Genomic DNA, 27,040 nt, shown 5'->3' on the forward strand with positions numbered 1-27,040 from the left:
CTGAGGCGGCGGCCCCCGCCTCCCTAAGCGCCCCTGCTTCCCAGGAGCCTTTGCTCCGCCCAAGCTCCCGGTTCCGGGCCCGTTCTCGCTACGCCAGTCCTGCCCGCGGCGCCCGGGACCAGAAGGGCGCAAAGCTGACCCGCGCATCCCAGGTGGCCCCGCTTTGGGCAGCCAGCCGGGCACAGGCTGCCTCTCCGCCGGCCACACCTGCTAGGGTTGTGTGGGTTCTGCTTGTGTGGTTTGCCCCAAGACTGTGCGACCACTGAGGGCGGGGACCACGTGGGCAGGGCGAGGAAGGAGAGACAGGGCCGGAGGAGGGGACACGGGCCCGAAGGAACCCACCCCGCGGAGCGTGGCCGAGTGGAGGGCACAGCCGTGCTGGCAGCCATCTCAGGAGGGTCTGGGTGGTTCTGGAACAGTTACTGTGAGCTGAGGGATCCCAGCGGAGCCCCTGCGGGGGCGCCAGATTCAGCACCCTGGGAGGGTCAGGAGGCCAGGCCCCTGGGGTCATTTTCTCCCTGTTGGAGCATCACACGCATTTTACAACAGGGATGTTTATTCATGAGGCGGCCACCTCCAAGGCACTGAGCGGCATGGGGGGTGCCAGCCCAGGGAGTGGCGGCTGCTGGTTCAGTTGTCTCCGGCCAGGGTGCAGGTGCACACCAGGCCTGCTTTTCTCGGCAGTGTGGCCACCAAGGCCCCACTCGGGACTGCCCTGCCGCAGCCGCATCGTGGCTTGGATGCCCCCTTGGTTGGCTGCCGAGCCCTCCTTCCCCACCTGGGATCATACAGGGGGAAGAGGGGAGGCGCTCTGGGCCCCGTCAGCAGGCAGGGTGCTGCCCACTTGGTCTTGAGTCCCCCGCTAGGTCAGCGTAGCCTGGAACAGTCGAGCCTGCAAGGAGAAGCCGACAGCACCGGGTCACTGCCGGGGTCTGGCAGCCTTGGTGTTCCGTGGGCTCTCCTGGGTGGGAAGGGACTAGCCACAGCCTCGCTTTCCTCTCCCTAGAATCCCACGTCCTCTCCTGCCTTGGCACCCAGCCTCTTGCTCCCAACCCAGCTGTGGCCTTCAACGAGGTCAAATAACAATAAAAATGACAGTGACCTGCAGAGACCCCTCTCCCTCCACTTGCCAGCTGTGTGGCCTTGAAGAGCCGGAATCTCTCTTGGCCTTAATTTCTTGTCTATTTAAAAAGGGGGAAGGGCCAGCGCTGTGGTGTGTAAGTTAAGTCTCTGCCTGTGGTGCCAGCATCCCACATACCCACCGGTTCTATTCCTGGCTACTCCATTTCTACAAACTTTTTGAAGACTCCATATATGCATGGATTTCCAAATTTTTTGCATCAAAATAAACACCTTTTCATTTCATTTTTCAATGAGCTTTTAAGAGTTCCCACGTGGGGCTGCTGTGTGGCATAGTGGGTTAAGCCACTGCCTGCAATGCTGGCATCATCGGTTCGAGTCCTGATTGCTCCACTTCCAATCCAGCTCCCTGCTAATGCACCTGCGAAAGCAGCAGAAGATGGCCCAAGTGCTTGAGCCCCTGCACCCATGTGGCAGATCCGGATGAAGCTCCTGGCTTCAGCCTGGCCCAGCCCCAGCTGTTGCTTTTTAAAAAAGATTTTATTTACTTGAAAGTGTTACAGAGAGAGAGAGGCCTTCCATCTGCTAGCTGCAATGGCTAGAACAGCCAATCTAAGGTCAGGAACCAGGAGCTTCTTCCAGGTCTCCCAAGTGAGTGCAGGAGTCTAAGGACTTGGGCCATCCTCCATTGTTTTCCCAGGTGCATTAGCAGAGATCTGAATTAGAAGTGGAGCAGCCAGGACTCAAACCTGCACCCATATGGGATGCGGGTGCTGCAGGCTGGGGCTTTAACCCACTGCGCCAAGGCGCCAGCCCCTAAAATAAAACTTAAAACAAAAAGTTCTCTCTATTCCCTCGTGTCCAGCCTGCCTTCTGCATATGCCTGTGTCTGCCCTGTCTGCCCCGAGGCCCTTTCTGCCAACCCTAGTGTGCTCCCTCCCCTCAGCTCACATCCTCAGTTCTGAACGCTTGCTTTGCATCGCTCTGCTGGTGGCATCTGATTCTGAGAGCTGGGCTCCTGCTGGGAGAACCTGCCCATCATCCCCCCAAGCCAAACCCATGCTCACCTGCTTCTCCCCTGCCCTGGGACCTTAGGGTGCCAAAGTTGCTGAAGATGTAGGCTGTTCCACAGGTTCTGTGGGAACCGAGGGCTTGTGTGTGTGGTCCTCAGGACTGCTACTCTTCTCTTCGTGCATCTGCAGAGAGGGGAAGCAACTCTGAGGGCCCTGTCCCAGGCAGGCAGTGTGTCCCCGGTGGAACTGGAGCTGTGGGAGCAAGCCAGGAGCTGCAAATAGTGTGTGGCGAGCGCCACCTTGTGATCACCGTGCAGACCGCAAGCCGCGGAGACCACCGCCGTCCCCTCTGTCCTCAGGCACAGCAAGGTCGCGGCGGGAGCCTTGCCGGGAGAGAACAGCGGCGAGGCAGTCACGTGAAACATTCAGTTGGCAGGAGTTGTAAAGTGCGCACAAGAGGATTCTGGGAGGTTTTGCTGAGCCCGCTGGGAAAGCCCAGTGTGTGTAGTCCAGGTGAGAGGCAGCTTGGGGAGCACCCTGAGCTAAGGACAGGTCCAGAACTCGGGCCAGGGAAGGTGCCGGGCCAGAAGTGATTGGGAAGGAGGAGGGGGTGGGGCGACCTGCTCATCTCTGGTCCCGGGAACTTCTCTCTCTCCTCTGGCCTTTGGGAAGCGACCTTTGCCCCAGGTAAACCCCCGCAGGGCCTCAGGGACCACCTGATGGTGTTCACCTCCGTTGGCATAGAACTTTGTTCCTCCCGGCTCCTGAAGGTATCTCGCTGAGACAAGGCATAAGCTTGGAATACAAAGATCGAAACAGAACCCAAAGGAAATTTCTACATAAGGGAATTGATCCCATTCTGTCTGATCCGTGTCTAACATAGTTTACCTTCTGACTTTAAATACAGAATGCAAACAATGCTGTAAAAAAAAAAAAGAAAAAGAAAAAGCAGGTTCATTAAAAATGTAATAGCGCTGGAGCCGGAGTTGTGGTGCAGTGGGTAAAGTCACCGCCTGCGGCACCAGCATTCCCATATGAGCACCAGTTTGTGTCCTGGCTGCTCCAGTTCCGATCCAGCTCCCTGCTAATGTGCCTGGGAAAGCAGTGGAAGATGGCCTGAGTGTTTGGGCCCCTGCCACCCACTTGGGAGACCCAGAAGAAGTTCTTGGCTCCTGGCTTCAACCTGGCCCAGCTCTGGCCACTGCGGCCACCTGGGGCGTGAACCAGCAGATGCAAGATCTCCACGTGTCTCCGCCACGCCTCGGAGGCTGAAAGGAGAATGCACGTTTGTGTACCACAGTGGCCTAGGAGCTTGTTCACACGCAGAGCCCCTGGCTGGAGTCTGGGAAGCACTGTTGCAAGGTCTCCAGGTTTGTTTTGCATTTGAAAGGCAAAGAGACAGACAGAGCTCTCTCATTGGCTGGTTCACTCCCCCAGGAACACTGCCTCCCGGGGTGTGTTCTAGTTAGCAAGCAGCTGGAGTTGGACCTGAACTTAGGCACGGTGACATGGGAAGCAGGTGTACTAAGCTTAAGCACCGAGCCAAGTGCCCCCCCCCCCCCAGGTGGCTCTCGTGGAGACTGAAGCTGCGCACTGGGCTCTGATTCTTAACCCACCTAGGAACCTTTAAAAAGATTTCACCTCCAGGCCTCACCCCAGGCCAATTACACCTGAGCCTCTGTGGGCTGGGCCTGGCACGGAAGTGCCACTCAAGTTGCGCGGGGCACTCCAGCCCTGCTCTGGGGCCGCTCTAATGCATTTGCCATTGGAATCACCTGGAGTCCTTGTCAAACACTGCGCCGGGCCCCGTGCCCTTAGCTCTGGATTCAGGTCTGGGTGGGACTTGAGAATGGGCGTTTCTAGTAAGTTCTCTGGCTGATGCCTGGTGCGGCTGGGGCCACAGCTTGGGAGTCACTTTTCCAGAATAGAGCCGACTGAGGTCTTTAGGGAACAATGCCAGTGGCGGCCCCCAGTATAGGCTGCTTCTGTGACCTCCCCTCCACACCCCGACCCCCAGTATGTGCACACTGCCCCCCCTATGAGCCCGGGGGGTCCACAGGGGAGGGAGGGAGAGGTCTTCAGCCTCCCAGATAAAGGAGCAGGGTGACAGTGATGCTGGCTGTGTCTCCCACCTCCAGCTTCTGGCTCCCTAGACCTCAGCTCAACTGACGCAGGGGCCCGGGCAGAGGGGATGCACCTGCCCTCGTGCAGAACAGAGTGCCCAGAACTCACCTCCCAGTAGATGGAATCATCAAAGCAGTCCTCGTCCATGGCTTGTCCCCAGAATGGTAATTTCAAAATGAGCCCTAAAGACAGCCTGGAGGTCACCAGAGCCCATCACCGGCCCCAGCCCTTCCCCGAGCCGGGGAGATCCCACACCTCCCCAGGCTCACAGCCAGCCCCACAGCCCAGGCCCACTTCCATTACGTGCTCTTGAGTCTCCCACCCGGCGGGGCTCACAGTGCCCCCACCTTTCTCTGGCCTGGCCACTCACCCATGATGGTGCCGCCCACCATGGCGATGGCCAAGGTCAGGAGGAGGCCAAAAGCCTGAAACCTGCCTTGTACTTTTTCATCCTTTTCATTGTGGAAACCAAAGGGATACACAAACCTGGGGTGAAGACAAGGGGCAGGTGAGGGCCCAAAGAGAAGCCAGGTGACCCCTGACTGCCACCCCACAAATGTGCATTGGCACCAAGGCTCATGGAAACGTGGGCCCTCCACCTTCCCCTCAGTGGGGGAATGGGCAGGTCAGCTGGTGTCTAGAAGACCCCTGTGGAGGGCCAGTAGGAAGGAGGGGTGGGGGAGGATGCAGGCAGCCTGCACGCCCTGCTCCTCTCACGTTTACCCTCGATCTCCATCAGGGCTGGCGTAGGCTGCTGTCACGGCACCCACGATGGCGCCGATGAGGCCAGGAATGCCGTGCAGGTTGTGGATGCCACACGTGTCCTGGATCCGGAGCCGGGACTCCAGGAATGGCTGGGGAGGGGAGGTGGGTGCTGCTCAGGCTGGTGCAGGGGCAGCAGGGGCAGGGGGGCAGAAGTCGAGAGACCCTCAGAGGCAGAGACTCAGACTTCTCCAGCCCTCGGTCCCCTGCTTAGGGGAGCTCCCCCCCACTCTCCACCACTGTCGGGAACACCGAGACCCCAGCATTCTCCAGCCCCCAGCCCCCTGCCTGGGGCCCCTCACCGTCAGGTACACAAAACCCAGCGTGGAGACGGCGCCGCAGATGAAGCCGACGATGAGGGCGCCGTAAGGCATCAGCATCATCTCCGCAGCGGTGCCCACGCCCACCCCGCCAGCGAGGGTGGCGTTCTGGATGTGCACCTGCGCGGGGCGGGTGGGGACTCAGTGCCTTCCCTGGGGCTCTGGCCGCATGGAGCTTGTGGGCTGCGCTAGGGTGGCACCTGCACCCCAAGAACCAGGGATGGCTCAGAGTCCAGCTCAGCAAGCCAGGAGCAGGCAGAGGGCTCTGGCCATGGCAAGGCAACCCCCGCACCACCACCACCCAGGTAATCTAGGTGTTTCCTGTGTGCATGCTGGTGAGCCCTGCTGCCTGCACATTTCCCCTCTACCTTCAGCCCAGGCTCTTGTGTCTAGAAGTTCTCTCCACACACGTACAGCCACGTCAGGTGCCTGCAGGACCCACACACACCCAGGCACAGCTGGTGCTGATCACAGCTGTTGCTGTCTGAGTCAGGTGCCGTGCTGCTGGCTGTGGGCTGAGCTCGGGCATCCCCACAGCCAGCCTGTGAGGTCAGCAGGTACCTCTCAACAGGTGCAGATAAGGAAACCAAGGAGCAGGGAGTTTAAATGACTCCTCGATGACCAACCGAGCCCGCCAGAGGCAGACAGGTGTTTTGATCCAGGTCTGTGTGGATCCAACACCCCTGTCCTGGACCCTATAGTGCATGTGGGTTTGGCAGAGGGGTAAGTGGTCCTGCAACCCTGCTGAGCACTCTGGATACTGTGCTCAACACCCAGGCTCAGCGGGAGAACCAGGCAATGACGCGGCAGAACCTCGGACAGCCTGGCTTTGGGCTCTGCTGAAATCAGCTGTGTGATCTGGACAGACCAATGCTCCCCCAGTCCTAGTTTGTTCATTTGGGCAAGATGGGGCCAAATGCTGCCGGCCTCGTGGGGCTGTTGGCATGGCGTGGTGTTGGGCGCCCACCAAGCACAGGCAGAGGTACCCGGCACCCCCTGCTTACCATGTCCAGCTTGCCTTTCTTGTGCAGGACGCTGGACATGGCCACGGAGGTGAGCACACTGGCTGCCAAGGAGCAGTAGGTGTTGATGGCAGCCCGGTGCTGGGCATCCCCGTAGTTGGACATGGCGGAGTTGAAGCTGGGCCAGTATATCCACAGGAAGAGGGTGCCTGAGGCAGAGTAACAGGGCCAGGGAGCCCCGGGGAGAGGCATTGCGGTGGGGGGGGGGTCCAGGGGTGCAAGGTGACCTGCACATCCCACTGCTTCCCACCCTTGCAGCTGAACTCAGGTGGGGGCTCTCCCTGGAAGGCCCTCTCTGCCTCACTACCCACCCAAGTCCTACTTAGTCCTCCAGTCGGCCCCAGGAGTCTGTCCTGACCCCCAACCCTGGGCGAAAAGCTGCACCGCTACGGGGATCCTAGGACGGCACTGGCGGCTCTCCCACTGCACAGAGCGGCTCGTGGAGGGCGCAGCTGGGTTTGAGGAGGCCCTGTGGGCGTGGTCAGCGTGCGCGCACTGGAGAAATGGACAGCGGAAGCGGAAGTGCACCCCTCTTGCCCTCATTCAGGCACGGAGCAGCTCGTTCTGGGTTTCCACCGTGTGCACCGGGCACACGTTTTCCAAAAGGAGCCGGTAGCCACCTGCCAGGGCTCCTGGGGACCAGGTGTGATGGTGACAGCCCTCACTCACCATGGCCCCACCTTCCCCCTTCATGATGACCCTCACCACCCACCATGGCTGCCCTCACCAATCATGGCAAACAGGTTCGAGTGGTACACAGAACTCTGCCTCTCCCTGCTATGGTCTAGGTTGTGTCGGTAGAGAATCCAGGTCACCGTGAGCCCAAAGTAGGCGCCGAATATGTGGATGGTGATGGAGCCGCCTGCATCCTTCACCTGGAATGCAAGGGACCTGTCAGGGTCTGGCACCGTCTCCCCCTCCCTCCCCCTAGCACCTCCCACGCCTCTACACACACACACACACACACACACACGTCCAGCTGTCCCTGACTCCGTGGGCTGCAGGAGGGAGGCTGGACCCTGTACCAGCCAGACAGCTGGGGAGGGAAAGAAGGAACCCCAGCTGTAAGCCTGTCCGCCAAACACCAGGGCACCCCCACCTAGCCACCAGGGTCATTTCCAGAGGCGGGGACCTGGCTTGGAGGGGGACTCACTCAGGTACAGAGCTGGGTGGTGGTGGTGCAGGGTTGGAATCCAAGGAGCCCCGCCAGCCCTGTCTAGTTTGTCACCCACTGGCCTCCCTTTATGTCAACTCCCAGAAACTCTCCTTCTCCCTGTGGGTCTCCCCCTCCACAACCTGTCATTCCCCCTGCCCCACACCCTGCCACTCCCCTTTGCTTGCCAATCTCCCAGCCCCTCCCACCCCCAGAAGTCAGAGCAGCAGACTTGGGCGCCCCCATCCGTCCCTTCCTGAGCCTCCTGTCCTACGTGACTGCACTCCTTTAGGTCTCGGGTTCTGTCCTCACAGGGTGAGAGGTGGAGGGACTTAGCAGGGTCCTTGTCCAGGTTGAATTAGACCTGCAGGCCTGGTCTCAGGCCCTTCCCCCACCTCCCCTCTCCTTCAGCCTCCCCTTCCTGCCCTCTTGAGATAGTGCCGTGGTCCAGTCGTGTCCCCCCAGGTCCATGTGTGGGAGACTTAGTCCTACAACACAACGGTGTTAACAGGCGGGTCCCCTAACAGGTGACTAGGTAATGAGCGCACCAGAAGACTCCGGGCAGCAGGCAGGAGAGAGCCGCAGAGGGGCAGAGCAGCCCCGCCTCCTGCCGCTCAACCTGTTTCAGATCAGAGGTTGGCCTCTCGGCCTGCCCTTCAACTGACGGCTACGTTCCCTCCCACTCGCCTGTCTCCAAGGCCTATGTCTGCATCTCCTTTGCGTCTCTCTAATCATCCACTTCTCATTGCCCTAACCCAGTCCCAGTCCCCAGGGAGACTAGCACAGCCTCTCAGCTGGACTCCAACTGTTCTTGTCATCACAGCCAAACCACTAAACCCTCCCTAGCCTCCCTAAACCCTCCATAGCTCCCCACTGCCCCATGATGGTTGAGATTCCTTTACACACTCTCCAGGAGTCTGGATGACCAATGCTCCTCCCCTAACCCCTGTTTCCTGAAAACTGGCCCCCCAGCCAGCCCCAATCCTGGAGATGCCTCACTGTGTGTCTTTCCCCGGTCCCTTGGTCTCAAATGCCCTTGCTCCCCCACTGCCTGGCTTGCGCCCACCTCCCCAGCCCGCCAGGCTGACTTAGGTTCTTCCTCTGGGACACAGCACAAGGTTTACTTTCTGTTCCTCTCCCTGGAGCATGCGCTCCTAGGGGTCTCTGTGCCAACCCTCCTCACCTCTGCGTCCCTGACGGGTCACACACCTGACAAATATTTATTGAGACCCGTGGCTCTGGGACAGGTGCTAGGGTACAGGGGTGGCCCAGCCCCGTCAGGTGTCCTGGCCTTGTCACCCACAGAAAAGCACCATGAAGAAGTTAAACCCAGGCCACGAGAGAGATGGTGGCTGGGGGCCAGGAGTGGGAGCACCGCGGCAGGGGCCCTGGCAGAGCCTCAGGGCAGAGGGAGCCGAAAGGCTCTGAGATGGGCCCACACCTGTGTGTCTGAGCAGCAGGCAGATGGGGAGAGGCAGGCAGGGGCTATGACATGGTGGGGAGGGAGGGGATCGTGGCAAGTGTGGCGTCTATTCTAAGTGAAACTCTTAGGACTGCCGACAGGTCCTAACCAGGGAAAGGCCACCTTTCTAAGCAGAGTCAGCTTAGAAATGGGTGGGGACCCCTGAATGACACCCCCAGTCCCAAGGCATCAGGATTTCGGAGCTAGAATCAGAGGTGCAAGGTGCATCTTACCTGAGCCAATGAACTAACCAAGCCCACCCCACCTGGGACAGCATTTCTTGCAAATGTCACAACCTGGGCAGCTGTCCCAGCCACCCGAGCCACTCTCCTCTGGGAGCCTTCCTCATAGATTGGCCCCCTCCAAACATTGGGTTTCTTGGCACAGAGCCTAGGGGTGTCATATGTATTGCATGGTCAAGTCATTGGCCCCTTAATGAATACGGGTTCCCTTAAACCTCTGATTCTAGCTCAGAAATCTCCGCAGTGGGGGCTGGCACTGTGGCGCAGCAGGTTAAGCCACTGCCTATGACGCTGCATTCTATATGGGCACTGGTTCAAGTCCCAGCTACTCTGCTTCCGATCCAGCTCTCTGTTATGGTCTAGGAAAGCAGTAGAAGACGGCCCAAGTCCTGGGGCCTCTACACTGGCGTGGGAGACCCAGAGGAAACTCCTGGCTCCTGGCTTCAGATCGGCTCAACTCTGGCCATTGCAGTCATTTGGGGAGTGAACCAGTAGATGGAAGATCCCTCTCTCTTTCTCTCTTTGCCTCTGCATCTCAGTAACTCTGCCTTTCAAATAAAATAAATAAATCTTTAAAATAAATATTTTTTCAAAGAAATCTCCATGGTGTCTTTGAGCTGGGGGCTGCTTTTCTGGTGCCACACCCATTTCTTCGCCTCCTGCTCTTCGACTTTTGCAGTGTGGGAAGAGAAAGGAGGGAACGACCAATATCCCAGGAACCTCACTCTGCCGGAGTACTGGGCTGGTATCCTGGGTGAATTATCACACCTGCATGGCCGGTGTCGTTATTCCCACTCTACAGATGAGAAGAGCGAGGCTCGGGAGGTTCAGTGCCAGGTTACCGCATCTCCCCGGATCTCTCTGCTCCTGTGTGTCCCCCACAGGTCCCCATGCTGAGCCCTGCTCACCTCTAGCACGTGCAGGAGGAGGAACTCATTGGCGGAGAAGAGAGCCACTTGGAAGAAGGTCATGAGGAGCATCTGGATGGGGCTGACTTTGCCGAGAACTGCCCCGAAGGCCACGCAGACGGAGGCCACGCAGGAGTCGGCGTCGATGAGGCTGTGGGAGGGGCCAGGGCAACAGCAACACGTGATGCTCCAAGCGCTCTGCTTGAATCTGGACCTGGGTCACCTACGGATTCGGGCTTGTGGCTCCAGCTTCCTGAGCCTCGGCTTCCTCATCTGTGACAATGGGCACACAGCAAGGGCCACACCTGCCTCTGCACCCCCGGCCCTGGCAGACAGCGTGCGCTCAAGGCACCATGTGGGCAGACTTCTGTATCTTCTACCCGTCCTTCCAGAACTTTCTCTCACAGCCTCTGGTTTCACGAAGCCTTCCATCATTCCCGCATCTGTGGTTCCTGCCTCACTCTATGCACACCTCTGTCTCTCTCTGCCCAGGACCTTGCTTGCGTGCGAGCTATTGGGACCTTCCCTTCACCTTACCTGTGAGTGTGTGTCCAGGGGAGAGAGAGGAAGCAGGGTGCTGGGTGGGCCTAGGTGGAAGGAGGAGGCTCACAGAGAGGCTGAAGGCAAAAGGGCAGACTCCAAGATTCTGAACCCTGAAGGCCCAGCCGGAGGCTGACACAGGCAGGGGGCGGGGTGAGCGCTGAGTGGCAGGTGCCTACATTACCTGGATTCCGAGGGAGACCCGGAGTACGGCTTCAGTAAGCTGTTAGTGGGGTGGATATAGGGGCAGAGGGGCTGCTTCTTCAAGGCTGTCACATTCAGGGGAGAAGCCCTCCCACACTCAGGCTGTATGTGTGTGTGTGTGTGTGTGTGTGAATCAAGGGTGAGTAAGAAGAGCACTAATTGTAGGGCCAGTTTGTGCAATGGGGATGGAGTCTCCCCAGGCAGAGGACATCCACTGGAATGTCCACTTCAGCGTGGACTTGATCCCCACTGTGACCTCAGGGCCCAGTTGAGCGAATGATAGTGGCCACTAAATGCCAGGCAATGGGAGGTCTGCTCAGTACCACAATGCCCAGACCATACAGGACAGGCACCAGCGTTAACCACACAGAGATGAAGACGGAGGCCTGGAGGGGCCACGTGTTTGCCCAAAGTCCCATAACTGCATGTAATGGGAGTGGCCACCAGGAAGGATTACGAACAGGGAGCCTCTCCTAGGGCCATCAGCATCTGGGAGAGGAAGAGCTGGGTGCCACGTCCCAGGAGGGCCCATGGAGGCCTGGGCAAGACCTGTAGAAGGGCACTGCCCTAGAGTGGCTGCTAGGACGCGCAGTGCTCAACAGGGACAGGACAGAGGACTGGATGAGGGGCACGCATTGTGGCGCAGCAGGTTAAGCTGTCACTGGTGATGCCAGTGTCCCATATTGGAGTGCCAGTGGAGTTCCGGCTGCTCTGTTTCTGATCCAGCTTCCTGCTAACTGGGCCTGTAAAGGCAGAAGATGGACCGGGTGATTGGGCCCCTGCCACCCACATGGGACACGAAGATGGAATTCTTAGTTCCTGACTTCCACACGGCCTGGACCTGGCTGTTGGGAGCATTTGGGAAGTGAACCAGCAGATGGAAGATCTCTGTCTCTCCCTCTCTGTTGCTCTGCCTTTCAAATAAATAAATAAATCTTAAAAAAAAAAAAAAGGGTGGAGAAAAAAGAAGGATGAGGGTCTGTGTCTGAGTTCACAAGGTCAGATCTGGAGACAATCAAGTCTCCAAAGCCAGTTTGCCAAAACCCAATTTATCAAGTGGTCAAGTTCTTGACCACCTGGTTCACCAAAAATTTGTTAACAAAACATTTGACATAATTCCCTTTGCAGATTTTTTTTTTCTCATTTAGCCATAGCTACTTTGCTGTGGTGGCTGCTTAAATACACTGCAGGCGTTTCACACTTTGGGTCTATGGCTTTGGGAATGAGAATTTCTTGTGTATCTCGTGTTTCAGGGTGAGGTGCACACCACGGATTTTATATACAAAAAGGCTAAGGTGTTGGTTCCAACACATATTCCATCTGGTCAGCTGTCCCTTCCATTTCATCTGACTGATGGAGTTATTAGCTGGTTTGAGCGGATGTGTCTTCTGCAAAGACTGCACGAGGGTTTTCAATTTCAGACACATGGCCTGGGATACCTGGTTGGTGACCCGTATGTGACCAGCAGGGATTGGCCCTGGAAATCTGGTTTTAGACCAGCTGACTTCTAAGCCTCTTCTGTGGATTTAAGCTTGAGAGAGGACTGTGAGCGTCCGTTTTCACACATCAGTGATGATTTCCTCAAATTAAAAACATTTTCCCCACTAGCCAAAAGCATTGCATGTCAGCAGGAATAGAAGGCCAGCTCAACTGGACTTGACCTGGGACTTGGATCAAACAGGGTTAAGGTTAGGGTTAGGGGTTGGGATTCGGGTTAAGGGTTAGGGTTAGAGTTAGGGTTGGGGTTAGGGTTAAGGTTAGGGATTAGGGTTAGACAAAGAATCCCCTACAAAGTAAAACTTGGCTACCATGGGGACAATCTGAGGTTTCCTAAGTTGCCATGGAATAGTTTTTTACTTTTTATTTTATTTTATTTATTTTTTGACAGGCAGAGTGGACAGTGAGAGAGAGAGACAGAGAGAAAGGTCTTCCTTTGCCATTGGTTCACCCTCCAATGGCCACCGCGGCCAGCGCGCTGCAGCCGGCACACTGCGCTGATCCGAAGGCAGGAGCCAGGAGCCAGGTGCTTCTCCTGGTCCCCCATGGGGTGCAGGGCCCAAGCACCTGAGCCATCCTCCACTGCACTCCCTGGCCACAGCAGAGAGCTGGCCTGGAAGAGGAGCAACCGGGACAGAATCCGGCGCCCCGACCGGGACTAGAACCTGGTGTGCTGGCGCCACAAGGCGGAGGGTTAGCCTAGTGAGCCGCGGCGCCGGCCGGAAGTTTTTTAAATGAGTCATTCAGAAAGCTGGCTGCTGTGCTTGTTGGTTTTGGGTGACTTGGTTTCAGGTTAATTTATTTTATATCTGAGTGTGTGTGTGTGTGTGTGTGTGTGTGTGTGTGTTTTGAGGCTGGGAGGAGTTCCCCCCCCCCCCCCCCACAGCAGAGATCTGAGCTACCCCATGGGAGAAGCAGGTGCTATTCATCAGAACCTGAGCTGCCACAGAAGGATGGAAGTCAGAGGAAACGAGGACAGGGCGCCCCAGTCTCGGAGGCTGAGGCAGGGGAGGGGTCTCCCAACCCTTGTCACCCCCAACTGCCTCATGGGTTTCTCCAAGGCCTGTGTCCTGGGGACAGCCGGGCTGGGTGGGGAGGGGCGCCATTGGGCTGCAATCCCCATTCAACGCTCCCTCCTCACAGAGACCTCCTGGCTCCCACCCGCGTCCCACCGGCTTCTGGCTCAGGGTTCGGGTTCGAGGGCTGGGCGATTTTGATGTACCAGGGAGGGAGAGGGGGAGGGAGGGAGGGAAAGGGGGAGGGAGAATGTGTTCGCCCCGCCCCATGGCCTCGCCCCGCCCCCCGGACCGCCCTTCGAGCCTCCCGCGCCCGGCCCCGCCCCGTCAGTCCCGCCGGGGTCCCGCTCTCACTTCTTGATGCCCAGGAGGATGAGGCGATCCTTTGTGTACTGGAACCAGCCTTGCATGAGCAGCGCCCACTGGACGCCCAAGGCCGCCAGCAGGAAGTTGAAGCCGAGGGCGCAGTAGCCGTAGCGCTGCAGGAAGGTCATGAGGAAGCCGAAGCCCAAGAAGACCATCACGTGCACGTCCTGGAAGCCTGCGGGGACAGCGCAGCCGCGGGGCTCAGCGGCCTGGCGAAGGCGAGCCATGGCCCAGGGCGCCGCCTGGTCTCCCCGACGCTGGCCGAGCCGAACCAGGCCCCCAAGCCATCTCCTTGCTCCACCCGCCTTCGGGCACTACACACACACACACACACACACACACACACACACAGCCCCTGTCACAGAGGCCGCCAGGACCTGGGAGGGCACGAGTTCCCAGCGGCGAGAGACGCTCCCGGGCCATCCTTGGCCGACAGCTCCTCCCCGGAGGGCTCTGCCGGCCTAGGGTGGGCATGGGCGGCTGAGTATCTGCATCTGGGGCCAGACCCCGGGTTACACCCAGGGTTTAGGGCTGGGGCCCGGACTTTCTTACCCCGTCCACCACGTCCCTGTCCTTTGCTGTGGACACCCAGTGTTCCTCTGGCCAAGCAGGGCCTCAGATCAAGCACCCCACGTCCCCCAAACACACTTCCCCTGTCACTGAGAATGGAGTTTGGACCCCAGCTGCCCTCTGTCCTGGGAGACGACTCTGGGAAGTACTTGGACTCAGCACTCTGAGTGACCCCCAGAACAGCTGCTCAAAATGTGCAGGTGCCAGTGTTCTTTCCAATGCACTCTCTTCTTAATTATTTACATATTTATTTACTTATTTATTTTATTTGAAAGGCAGAGTTACAGAGAGAGAGAGAGAGAGATCTTCCATCCCCTGGTTCACTCTCCAACTGGCTGCAACAACCAGAGCTGTGCCAATCTGAAGCCAGGAGCCAGGAGCTTCTTCTGGGTTTCCCATGCAGGTGCAGGGACCCAAGGACTTGGGCCATCTGCTGCTGCTTTCCCAGGCCACAGCAGAGAGCTGGACTGGAAGTGGAGCAGCTAGGACTAGAACCGGTGTCCATATGGGATGCTGGCACTGCAGGCAGCGGCTTTACCCACTGCACCACAGTGCCGGTCCCCAGGTGTCATTATTTATTGCCAATCAGGCACGGCCTGAGTCTGAGTTCCGACACAACATCTGATGGTGCAGCCTCGGCAAGCCGCTTCCCTTTCCACGCTGAAACTAAAAGGGATAGTTTGCAGTGAGCTCAGCTGTCCTCCCAGCGCTAACACTGCATGGTCCCAGAATCCAAGAGAACAGCAGAAGGCAAAGAGCTGTGGGCAGCAGTTACTGCAGGTGTCACGGGGCACGGGCCAGCCTGCACGCCTCTCCCTGGCCGAAGCTGGAACGACTCGAACACCAAGATCCTTACATGCAATGAAAAAGCTTCACGAAGTGTGTGGAACATGGGATTCGAAGATACGTTCAATTTGGTACAGAACAATTTTGAAATCCATGGTTTTAAAAATAAGACATTTTTCTCAGCGTTTTGACGAGCATTCATGCATGGGTTTCAAAACTGTCTTGCACCAAAATAAATGTAACATTTTAATTCCATTTTCCATTAACTTTTTGAAAGATCCTCATGGGATGAATTAAGACCATTAGGAAATAGGGCTTTGGAAGTCCACACTGACAATAAGTAGGCCAGGGAATAAATGGCGGGGTGAGGCCTCTTGCTTACAGAGGGCTGAGCGCTCTGCTGGCAAACACGGAGAGCACTGGAGTTGGAGAGCCAGCTGCTTCACAGTGCAGATTCCACCAGCAGCTGCTGCGGCCTGGGTGGGGGGGGGCATTTTGACGAGGAGCAGACATCTGCACTGTCTTTTTCTTTTTCTTTTTTTCTTTTGACAGGCAGAGTGGACAGTGAGAGAGAGAGAGAGAGACAGAGAGAGAAAGGTCTTCCTTTGCCATTGGTTCACCCTCCAACGGCTGCCGCGGCTGGCGCATCGCGCTGATCCGAAGGCAGGAGCCAGGTGCTTCTCCTGGTCCCCCATGGGGTGCAGGGCCCAAGCACCTGAGCCATCCTCCACTGCACTCCCTGGCCACAGCAGAGAGCTGGCCTGGAAGAGGGGCAACCGGGACAGAATCCGGCGCCCCGACAGGGACTAGAACCCGGTGTGCCGGCGCTGCAAGGCGGAGGATTAGCCTAGTGAGCCGCGGCGCCGGCCCATCTGCACTGTCTTAAGGAGTCTCCCTGTAGATGGCTTGCTAGTTGTGGGGGGTAGGGAACCCCTGTAATTGTACAGTAGACAAATCAGGCAACATCTTGACTGGGTGATGCAAATTTACATGACAAAGGAGGGGCACAGGGACTCTGTGTGCCCCTGGATGTCAAACCCTAAAATGGACGCATCGCCGCATATTGCCTATGTTGTATTCCCATTGGGATCGCATAATTCAGTCTCATCACGAGAAAACACTAGGCGCTGGCACTGTGGTGTAGCAGCTAAAGCCACCGCCTCAGTTCCAGCATCCCATTTGGGCACCAGTTTGAGTCCCGGCTGCTCCACTTCTGATCCAGCTCTCTGCTGTGGCCTGCGAAAGCAGTGGGAGATGGCCCAAGTCCTTGGGTCCCTGCACCTGTGCTCCTAACTCCCAGATTTGCATCAGCACAGCCATCTGGGGAGTGAACCAGCAGATGGAAGACCTCTCTCTGCGTCTCTCTGTAACTCTGCCTTTCAAATAAATAAATAAATCTTTAAAAAGAAAAAAAAGAAGACATCAAGCAAACACACATGGAAAAGGTGTGAAGCTGCATTCTTGGAAAACACCAAGGTCATAAAAGACAAAGACCCTTGAAATGTTCCAGATTAAGACATGCCAACTAAACCAAACAATTCTACTCCCCCTGGTGGGTGGGGTGCCCTTCATTACTGGATCAACTGGGAAAACTGGATATAAACAACAGGTGAAGGTGTTGCATTCCTGTAAATCTATGACATTGATTACTGTGATTAAGGGAGAGAATGCCCCGTCCTTAGGAACAGATCGGCATTTAAGGGTAGAAGGCTCTGATGTACATAACAGGCGCTCAAAAGCTCAGGAGGGCAAAAGTGCGTGTATTTTTGGTGTCTTCTGCAACACTCATGGAAAATGAAATTAAAAGATAAAGTTTATTTGGGTGCAAAAATTTTTGAAATCTATGCAGTGTTTGAACTTGTAGAAGACCCATCCCATTCACAGATTTCAAAAATTTGTTTGCAGGGGCTTGGGCTGCAGCACAGCAGGGTAAGCAGTCACCCGTCAGTCCCTCGGCTCCACTTCCAATCCAGCTCCCTGCTCATGCGCCTGGGAAGGCAGTGGAAGATGGCCCGAGCGCTTGGGCCCTGGCATCCACGAGGGAGACCTGGATGGAGTTTCTAGATCCTGGTTCCTGCCTGGCTCATACCCAGTTCTCACAGCCATTCAGAGACGAGGCCAGGCCTAGGCTGCCCTCAGCACCTGCCCCCCCTTCTACCCTACCTCCCCTCTACCCAGCTGCACCAGCCTCCCTCCTGCTCCTCACTGCCACTCCAGGGTCTCTGCCTGCAGCATTCCCTCCACCTGGGTACTGTCCCCAAAGAATGGCCAACGAACTCCTCTTCCTATGGGTCTCAGCAAAATGCCACCTCCTCAGAGAGGCCTCCCCACTGCCCAGTGTCAAGGAGGCTTTTACACATGCCAGCCTCACTACAGTTTCAACTTAGGTGTTTGCTTGTCTAGCTCACTAGGCCATACAACTCCAAGAAGACAGAGCCATTTCTGTATTGATGACAGTGGTACTCCTACAAGGGCCCAAGGCAGACTCTCAAAAAAAAAAAAAAATCCAAGAATGAATGAATGAGTGAGTTACTGTTGTCTCAGCAGCACCCAGGCATACCAGCTGCATGGCAATCTGGAGTCCCCAGTGGGGCTGTACAGGCCGGTGGGCCTGCAACAGCTCCCCTGCATCTACCCCTCCTCCCCACAGGGCTGTGCCCACTGCAGCCTGGCAGAGGTAGTAGGGAGCGATGCCCGTGCTGCCCCATCTCCTCCTCCATCTCCCCTCCAGGCTTCCGCTTTCTGTGCAGCATTTATGCAAACGCATGCACCTCGGCTCAGGTGTTTCAGCGTGGGCAGCTGACCCCCCCTTATTACAGCGTCTCGTGGTTTACCACGTTCCCCGCTGTGGTGGGCAAACGCAGCCGCTGTATGTGAAACCCAGTTACAGCAAGGAGAGGGAGGAGCGACCCCTTCAGGGGAGAGGGGCAGGGCAGCAGGGCTGCTGGCAGACAGGGACCAGGCTGCTGGGTGCATCCAGTCCTGGCTCCTATGACTTTGGGATGACCATGGCGGTGGGGGCGTGAGAGACAGGACAGCCTGGCTGTGGGGGTCAGAGGTTGCAAATACTCGGAGCTGGAAGTTGGAAGGTGGGAAGGAAGAGAGGGAGAGACACAGGGAGAGAATGGGCCCAGCCTTGAAGCCAGCAGGCAGGACCGCGAAGGCAATGGCGGGCAGGCGGGAGGGACCCCTGGGAAGGCGGGACTTCTCAAGGAGGGGAGTGTCACTCAGCTGCTGGCAGCCCAGCAGGGGCCCTGGGGACCTGACTGGAGCTGTAGAGGCCTGAGGGAGCCTCAGCCGGTGGAGGGAGAAGGGACCCGCAGTCTGGAGGCTGCCTTTCTCTTCCTCTGTCCCCTGAGCAGACGCTGGGCGGGGGTGGTGGTGGTGGTGGTGGTGTCTTCCTGCCTGCCCGAGCCCCTCTCGCTAACTCTCTCCCTGCTCTCTGGGGTGTCCCCCTTTGGCCCCCTCTGGGGTGTCTCTTTTTCTCTCTCATCCCTCAGGTGCAGACACCAGCTGCCCTCTCCTCCTCAATTCTTTCCCATCATCCCTTTCTCTTTCTCTTCCAAAGGGTCCTAACCTAGCACCAAAGTCTATCTGTTGACTGATTTCTGCTTCACAGCCTTGGGTGCTCTTACAGTGAGTTAAACAGTGGTGACGTGAGGATGCAAACGCTACAACTTTCAGCAAAGAACACAACCTGTCCCCTCCCCCACAGCTTCCTCCTGGGCAGAGAGGGCAGTAGCAGCGGTCAGACAGTGCCCACCCGAGGCCTGTGGCACTCACTTAATGAGGACCCAGAGCCTAGATCTAGTTATCCCCCGGCCCCTCTCCCCAGCCAGAGCCTGCTTCCTCCATGGGGAGAGCTCTGATGGGGGCAGGGCTGGCACAGTGGCCGCCAGTGCAGGGAGCTGGGGCCAGCGGACAGCTCAAGCAGAGCCCTTGGCATTCTCCCCTTCTCAACTCCGGCCACCTCTTCCCTCTGTCTGGTTCCCACTTCCTCCCTGCACAAGTCCCCCATGACCGGCTGAGGCTCCGAAATCCAAGCACCAAGCGTTCATCTGGCACTGACGGCCACTGCAGGGCCCTTCCCTCTGCCGTATCAGCACAGGACCCGTGGTGCCCTGCAGGGAGCACCCTGTTCCCTGGGGCCACTTGGAGACCTACTGCCCAGCCCCCCAGTTCCTCTGAGACTCCAGGCCCCATGTTCCCCACACCAACACTGCAAAATCTGCTGGGGGAGAAGGCGAGTGGGCAGCCGCGCCTCAGGGGGCCGTGGGAAGCAGGTGGAGAGAATGGCAGGAGGACTTGGCTTCCTCCCTTCCCACGCCAGGCGTCACCTCGGTTTCCTGCACCACTAAATGGAAAGGAGGAAAGCCCCGGCGAGAGCATCGCGACACTGAGATGCTACAATCGTGCACACCAGGGCTCAGGGAGACAGTCCTGGGCCACGTCTCTAACAGGAGGTGGAGCCTCACTGCCCTCTGAGGAGCCCCCCGCCAGCACTCGCTGTGTCCCGCTTGATGTCATGAGTCAAGTGCCCTCAGCTGCCTGTTGTCTGCTTTAAATAATGTCCCCACTTCACAGATGGGCACACTGAGGCTCGGAGTGGTTAGGCGGTCGGCTCACTCCAGCCTTTGAGCAGTCACTGCCCTGGGTCACTTCTTGTTCAGCATCAGGTACACCACAGGCCTCCCAGGACACTGCCAGGCTGGTCGCGGCTGTGCCCGCTGCCTGCAGAGGGGCCCTCCCGAGCCACCTGGAACTGGGCTCTTCCGGAAGCTGGATTTAACCAGTTGGCTCCACTTACCCCCTGGGTAGGAATGAGGTCTGCATGGAGCCAAGAGCTGGGGCCCACCCTCAGCCCACAGCCCAGCATTAGCTCACTGCCCAGAAAGCCCAGTGTGCTCTAGTTCTCAACCACTGTGACCTCGTGGGCTGAAAAGAGTGGGGCAGGGGGAGAGGGAAGGGTGAGGCCAGAGCAGGGAGTGGGGTCCGGATGCCCAGGACTGCTACCCCGACTCCTGGTGTCCTAGCTGAGTGGTCTTTGCAAGGCTCTTCTTCTTCTTCTTTTTTTTTTTTTTTTTTTTTTTTTTTTTTTTTTTTGACAGGCAGAGTGGACAGTGAGAGAGAAAGGTCTTCCTTTGCCATTGGTTCACCCTCCAATGGCCGCCGTGGCCAGCACACTGCGGCCGGCGCACCGCGCTGATCCGATGGCAGGAGCCAGGTACTTATCCTGGTCTCCCATGGGATGCAGGGCCCAAACACTTGGGCCATCCTCCACTGCACTCCCTGGCCACAGCAGAGAGCTGGCCTGGAAGAGGGGCAACCGGGACAGAATCTGGCACCCCAACCGGGACTAGAACCCGGGGTGCCGGCGCCGCAAGATGGAGGATTAGCCTAGTGAGCCACGGCGCCGGCGGCAAGGCTCTTCTTCCTGGCCATAGTTTCCTCATCTGTAGAACGGGGCCACAGTAGTGCTTCCCTCGTTGGCTGTAGTGATGATCAAAGGACCTCTCCTTTGCACATTCGGCTGGAGGGGCTGCAACTGCAGCACTTCCTGCCCTGGCCAAGGAGACCTGAGGCCAAGGTCCTCCCCTCTCCTCCCCTCTCCTCCTCTTTCCTCTCCCTCTCCTCCCTTCCCCTCCCCTCCCCTCCTCAGCTCTCCTCTCCCCTCTTTACCTCTCCTCTCCTCTCCTAGTCTCTCTCCTCCCCTTCCCTCCTCACCCCTCCCCTCTCTTCATTCTGTTCTCCCCTCCCCTTCCTTCTCCTCCTTTCCTCTTCTTCCCCCTCCCCTCCCTTCCCCTCCCCTCCTCTCTCCTCCCCTCTCCTCCTCACCCCTCCTCTCTACTCTCCCTCCCCTCCTCCCCTCTCTCCTCCTCTTTCTCCCTTGCTGTTCTGATGGCCAAGACTCCCAGCATTCACAGTAGCTGGAGACACTCGAAGCTCTCCTTGATGGCTGGGGTTCTCCCATCTAACAATCTCCCCCACCCCTTTCACAACCATACTGGTGAGGGTCTCAAAACCCTACCTGAGTCACTCACCCCTACCTCCCAGCACCTCCCTTAGTAGGGCCCTGCAGCTGCCCTGCTCCTCCCCCCGCCCCCATCCTCTACCTGCCAAGGAGGTTCATCACAGATCTTGTCTGCAGGAGCACTTGGCCCCCCTGGACCCCAGGTGTCTGTCGGGTGCACCTCTCTGCTCCCAACAAGTCTGAGAGTGCCTTGTTGGTCCAGAGTGACTATAAGCCCTGGATTGCTGGGAAACTCGTGGCTTATGCCTGGGTCCTGGCAAGTTAGCATCAGCATCTCCCTTCTCTCTCTGAAGTGCCTTCTTTAGGATAATACACACGTGGACATCCTAGAGACAAGTGCTTGAAGGGGGAGCATGAAGGAGGGTGGTCGAGTTGGAGGGTGATGTGAAGACAGCACCCCTACTGGTGAGATTCTGCCACTGCTGTCACAGGGCGGATAAGCCCTCCACCACCCTGGACACTGGGAGCACCCGCCCATCCCCGGGACGGCCTTGCTCCTCATGCTTTCCTGAAGCCAAGAGGCGAGAAAGAACCGGCGGGATGCAGAGGAACAGGTGTCAGGTGCACCTGCCTCACTGCCTGCCTGCTCAGCTCCCCGCCGAGGACAGGATGGAGAGTCTGAATCCCAAGGCCATGGCTGTCAAGATCTCTTTTTACAACATGGAGCCCAGGAGAGATTGTGGAGTTACCTCCTCCATCATCTCCCTTCTTCCAGGGGCCAGACATCTATTAATGTAGTCAGTGATAGCCTTGGCTTAGGGGGCAATATATAATATGGCTGCTTGCACTGAGCCTGCAGCCCCGAAACCCCAATCTTCTGTCAAGCAGATTGCCATTCTGAATGGTGTGGGTGTTTGCACCTAAGGAGAAGACTGTGTCTGGAGGTAGCAGCTCAGGTTAGAAGCCCTGGAGGAGACACTAGCGGATGTAGGTGGCTGTTGGCGGTGAGCTAACAATCCAACGCTAACAATCTGTGACTACAGCAGCCGCAATAATTAAAACTGCCACTGACGGCCGGGAGATAGGGTGGAAAATCAAAGCACCAGAGCATGGAAAGCCCTGGCCTGGAGTCCCAAGGCTGGGGTGCTGGTGATGACCCTGGGCCAGTTCTTCCAGCATCCCAAGGCCCAGGGCCTTGTGTCTCCAAGGCCACGCTCTGAGCGGCTCTCCAGTCCCAGCCACCAGACGGTGCCCAGGCCTCCTTGTCCCCCAGGCTGGCCATTCATGGGGCCATCTCTGCCACTCCCCACCGACACCTTCTTTGGAGAAGATGGGCACAGCTGGACACAGGAACCAAGTTGCAGGCTGGTTGGTGGGCGTGGGAGGTGGGGCTCTCCTGCAGATGTCCAGAGACCCCTGATGGCTGGGGGAGCTGTGAGACATAAACCTTCCCCGGGGCCGGCGCTCCCTACGACCTTTTCCCAGGCAACAGGCTGCACACCTGACTTTCTCAAGCGGGATCTGCGTTGCAGAGGGCCGGGCGGTGCAGCCGCGTGGCGACCGGCAAGGACCCGCCTCCGTAGGGCATGCGGGGCCGGGACTTACTCGGGTAGCGATAGTAGAATTCGTTCTCCAGGTCGCTGGTGATATTGCCTTTCCTCTTCTCGTTGCTCCAGCTGCTGTCGGCGTCGGGGCTGTAACGCACGAACAAGCCAAAGAGAACCACCATGGCCACCTCCAGGACCAGGCAGAGGAGCGGCAGCCGCCAGCGGAGGTTGGTGTTCCAGGTCATGCTGCAGGGACCGCGGGCGGGCGGTTCTCACCCACCGAGGCCAGCCGGGCTTATAAAACCCGGGAAGGAGGCGGGGCGGCCGCTGGGAGCCGCGGAACAGCTGAGCCCGCGCGGCCCGCGCGCTCGCCCAACCGGCGAGGGGACCCGCGGGCCGCGCTCGGCCGCCGTCGGGGCGCGGCCGGGCTCCCGGGCCCCCGAAGCTCCCTGCGTTGGGGCTGCGGGCAGGGGCTGGGGCATCCCAGCCTCTGTGGACCCCTTGGCGACCCGGCCTTTTCCCCTTTGGTGAACCAAGAAAGGAGGGCGTGGGATGCTAGCCCCCCCCCCCCCCACCACCACCACCGAGATCAGGATGCAGGAATTCCACCACCATCACCATCCCCTTTCCCAGATCGCAGAATTCCTACAGGGCCCATGTAAAAATAAGGAGTTCTGAAAAAAACTAGCTCAGACCAGAGAAGCTGGGACAGGATGTGGGAGCGACTCCCTGGGAGGAGGTACGCTGACTGGATCTTGGACCGGGAGGGGATTTTAAAGGGGAAATTGGTGCCATTCAAAGGAAGTCCAGTTTGGTGAATGGTGCTATAGCCAGGCTGATTCTCAGGACAAAGGAGCCGAGTTATGGAAGATGCTAACCTTAGAGTCAGCTGGGTTTTTGCAATTTTCTGTAACTCTAAAATCATGCCAAAATAAAAAGGATATTCAGAAAGAAAAACACATGTAAAAGTTGTATGTGAATTTTTCACAAGTCCACCCACTGATGATCAGCAGTAGTCTTTTGGTTAATACATGTGATCTTCACATAACTTAGCCACAAGATTTAAATCTAGGCTTAGTCTGTATTTTGTCAAGTTTGATTTTATAACTTTTCAATTTTTTAAAAGATTAATTAATTTATTTGAAAGGCAGAGTTACAAAGGGTGAGACAGACAGAGCTCTGCCATCTGCTGGTTCACTCCCCAGTTGACTGCAACAAGCCAGGGCTGGGCCAGGCCAAAGCCAGGAGCTGCTTCTGGGTCTCCCTAGAGGGTGCAGCGATCCAAGTTCTTGGGGCCACCCCCTGCTGGTTTATCAGGGAGCTGGATCGGAAGTGGAGCAGCCAGAACACGAAACGGCACCCATATGGGATGCCGGTGTTCCCTTAACCTGCTAGGCCGCAACACTGCCATACATTTTCTTAAATATCTTTTCATCTTCTCATTTTCTTCTTCTACAGCTCTCTCTCTCGCTCTCGCTCTCGCTCTCTCTCTCTCCCTCCCTCCCTCCCTCCATCTTTCTTTTTCTTTCTTGAGGAAGAGAGAGCAAATGCTCACATCTACTGGTTCACTCTCCAAATGCCTACAACGGCTGGGCTAGGCCAGGGCCTAAACTTGGAGCCAGGAACATAACCCAGGTCTGCCATACAAACTGCAAGAACCCCTTTACCTGAGCCAACATCGCTGCTTCCCGGGATCTGCATTGGCAGGAAGCTGGAGTTAGGGAGAGAGCTGGCACTCAGATGTGAGATGTGGACATCCTTACTGCTAGGCTCAGTGCAAGTTACCAACATCATTTTAAATAGGATGATACCAAGCTTCATCTAGCCAACCTCTGGTGTGCCACAACAAGTTTGCTTGTTTTTAAAATTTATTTATTTGATAGAGTGACAGAGAGAGGGAGAGATAGGTCTTCCATCTGTTCTTACACTCTTCAAATGACCACAACAGCTGGGGCTGGGCCAGGCTGAAGCCAGGAGCCAGGAACTCCATCCAGGTTTCCCATGTGTGTGGCAGGGGTCCAAGCACTTGTGCCACCTATCACAGCCTGCCAGGCACATTAGCAGGGAGCTGGATTGGAAGCAGAGCAGGTGGGGCTTGAACCAATGTTCCGATCTGGGATACCATCATCACAAGCGTATAAATAACACTTTCATGAACATCCACAGACATCAGGCCTCATACACGTTTCTGTGGATTCCTGGAGGCAAGGGTTTTACACATTGCTAAATCCCCCTACCCCAAGATTCTCCCAAGCAAACCATGCACCCCACGAGCAAGGTGTGCATGGGCTCTCCCTGTACCTTCATGAACGCTGGATTTAAAAACAATCCTTACCAAATAAAATCCCAGTTGCTGAGCCACCTGAGGCTGAGCACCCAAGCAGGGTGCTTGCAACACAAGTGTGGCCCTGCCATGCTGGCACAGGGCCTCAGGGTGTCCCCACCCCCTTGGCAGCAAAGCAGCCAGGAACCACCAGAGTAATAGCAGCAGTAGCGACCATGTATCAAGTGCCTGCTGTGGCCCAAGCCTCTTAACATAGGTGTGAATGCTCAACTAAATGCTTCAGGGTGGCTAGTGTAGCCAGTACACTCTACACGCAGACTTGTCCACCCACTTGCCATAGCACCACCCCAAGGAGAAATTTTTTTTAAGGTTTATTTACTTATTTGAAAGTCAGAGTTACACAGAGAGAGAAAGAGAGAGAGAGAGAGAGATCTCCCATCTGCTGGTTCACTCCCCAATTGGCTGAAATGGCCAGAGCTGCTCTGATCAGAAGCCAGGAGCCAGGAGCGTCCTCTGTGTCTCATGTGGGTGCAGAGGCCCAAGCACTTGGGCCATCTTCCACTGCTTTCCCAGGCCACAGCACAGAGCTGGACGGGATACTTCCTGGCTTCTTTTTTTAGGAGCTTTTGGCTTAGGGTTCAGGGCCCGGTCAGGCCCACATTACAAGATGGAGGCCTATTCTAAAATAGCTGCACCTTGATCCAGGCTCAGGTCTCTCAATTTCATGGTCAACAAGTCAAATTCCTCTTCTAAGTGGCAGTCCTTTAGTCCTCTTCAGCTCTGTCCCTCCCACTCAGCACTGAGGGTACTGACCCCAAAGTACCCTCTGTCTCCCTGGAGAATCCTATTGTGCACAGTCCCTGGGGAGGAGGCCCCAATTCTCATTAGGAAAGTAGGAGGTCCTGTTGGTTCCTCCCTCTAGCCACACTGGTCCAATCAGGAGACAAGCATCTGACTCAACCAATCAACTCCCTGCTCTCCAGGGGGTCCCGCAAGCAGCTGGTGCTGGGAGGTCTCACTTGCCCCAGCAGTGGTGGCCCAGGCTGTCTTGACCAGACGGTCCCTATGCTCGCTTCCTTGTGGGGTCCCTGCTGCGCAGTCCTCCTGGGTCCTGGCCCATTGTCCAACTTCCATCAATTCTGTGAGCCCTAAAGGTCTTCCAATAGGTTATCCTTGCCTAAGTTAATCAGAGCTTGAGCAGGAATTCTGACTGCTAAAGGCCCCAACTTATAATGCACTGGGAGGGCCCTCGCTGTGGCATAGCGGTGCTGGCGTCCTATGTGGGTGACAGTTTGAGTCCCAGCTGCTGCACTTCCGATCCGTTTCCCTACTATGGCCTGGGAAAGCAGTGAAGGATGGCCCAGGTCCTTGGGCCCCTGCACCCACGTGGGAGACCCAGAAGAAGCTCTTGGCTCCTGGCTTCAGATTGGCACAGCTGCAGCCATTCTGGCCACCTGGGGAGTGAACCAGCAGATGGAATTCCTTTCTCTCTTTCTCTGCCTCTGCCTCTCTGTAATTCTGCCTTTCAAATAAATAAAAAATGAAATAAATTTTAAAAAATGCATCTGGGAGACATGACAGATGGTACTCTCCAAGATGGCCTCAGTAGTTTCTCCCACCTTCCCTGCTGGCCAACAATATAACCTTGCCAGGAGAAGTGAGGTCTACGTCCCATGAACAACGCATGGCAGAAGTGATGGCGTGTGACTTCTGAGGCCGGGTCATAACAATCCATGCCTCTTGCTGTGGGGGGAATTGAGCCCCCTCAGAAGAAATCTGACGGCCTGAAATGCATGCTGGAGAGATGCATGTGGGTGGGACAGCCGACAGTCCCAGAAGGAGCTCGCAGCTGCAGCTGCCGCCACCTGCTGGCCGTGTGGGGAACTGCCCTGCACCTCCAGCCCAGTTGGTCCTTCAGATGGGGACAGCCCCATCCAACACCTGACTGCCGCTGCAGGGGGACTGCCGGCAAGAATTGCCAACAGACCGGCCTTTCCAAATTTCTGACCCACAAAATCACAAGCGAAGCATGGCCACTGGGGCCGGTGCTGTGGCGCAGCGGGTTAAAGCCCTGGCCTGAAGCGCCGGAATCCCATATGGGTGCCAGTTCTAGTCCCTGCTGCTCCACTTCCGATCCAGCTCTCTGCTATAGCCAGGGAAAGCAATGGAAGAT

The 27,040-nt window shown here is 57.0% G+C and overlaps 1 protein-coding gene across 1 annotated transcript; it reads right to left on the reverse strand.

Annotated features, from left to right (window-relative positions):
• Positions 1 to 538: 538 nt before the first annotated feature.
• RHCG (Rh family C glycoprotein) lies at positions 539 to 22,828 on the reverse strand. The gene is given in 11 exon segments (NM_001082729.1): positions 539 to 892; positions 2,148 to 2,276; positions 4,326 to 4,399; positions 4,588 to 4,703; positions 4,941 to 5,071; positions 5,282 to 5,419; positions 6,304 to 6,470; positions 7,049 to 7,196; positions 10,087 to 10,237; positions 13,698 to 13,884; positions 22,642 to 22,828. Coding segments are annotated over 10 exon segments (1,404 nt in total). The 3' UTR covers positions 539 to 892; positions 2,148 to 2,171.
• Between the last annotated feature and the right edge of the window lie 4,212 nt (positions 22,829 to 27,040).

This window comes from Oryctolagus cuniculus, chromosome 12 (genome assembly GCF_051225735.1).
Source record: "Oryctolagus cuniculus isolate XC-2025 breed Fujian yellow rabbit chromosome 12, ASM5122573v1, whole genome shotgun sequence".
In the NCBI taxonomy this organism is placed as follows: Eukaryota; Metazoa; Chordata; class Mammalia; order Lagomorpha; family Leporidae; genus Oryctolagus; species Oryctolagus cuniculus.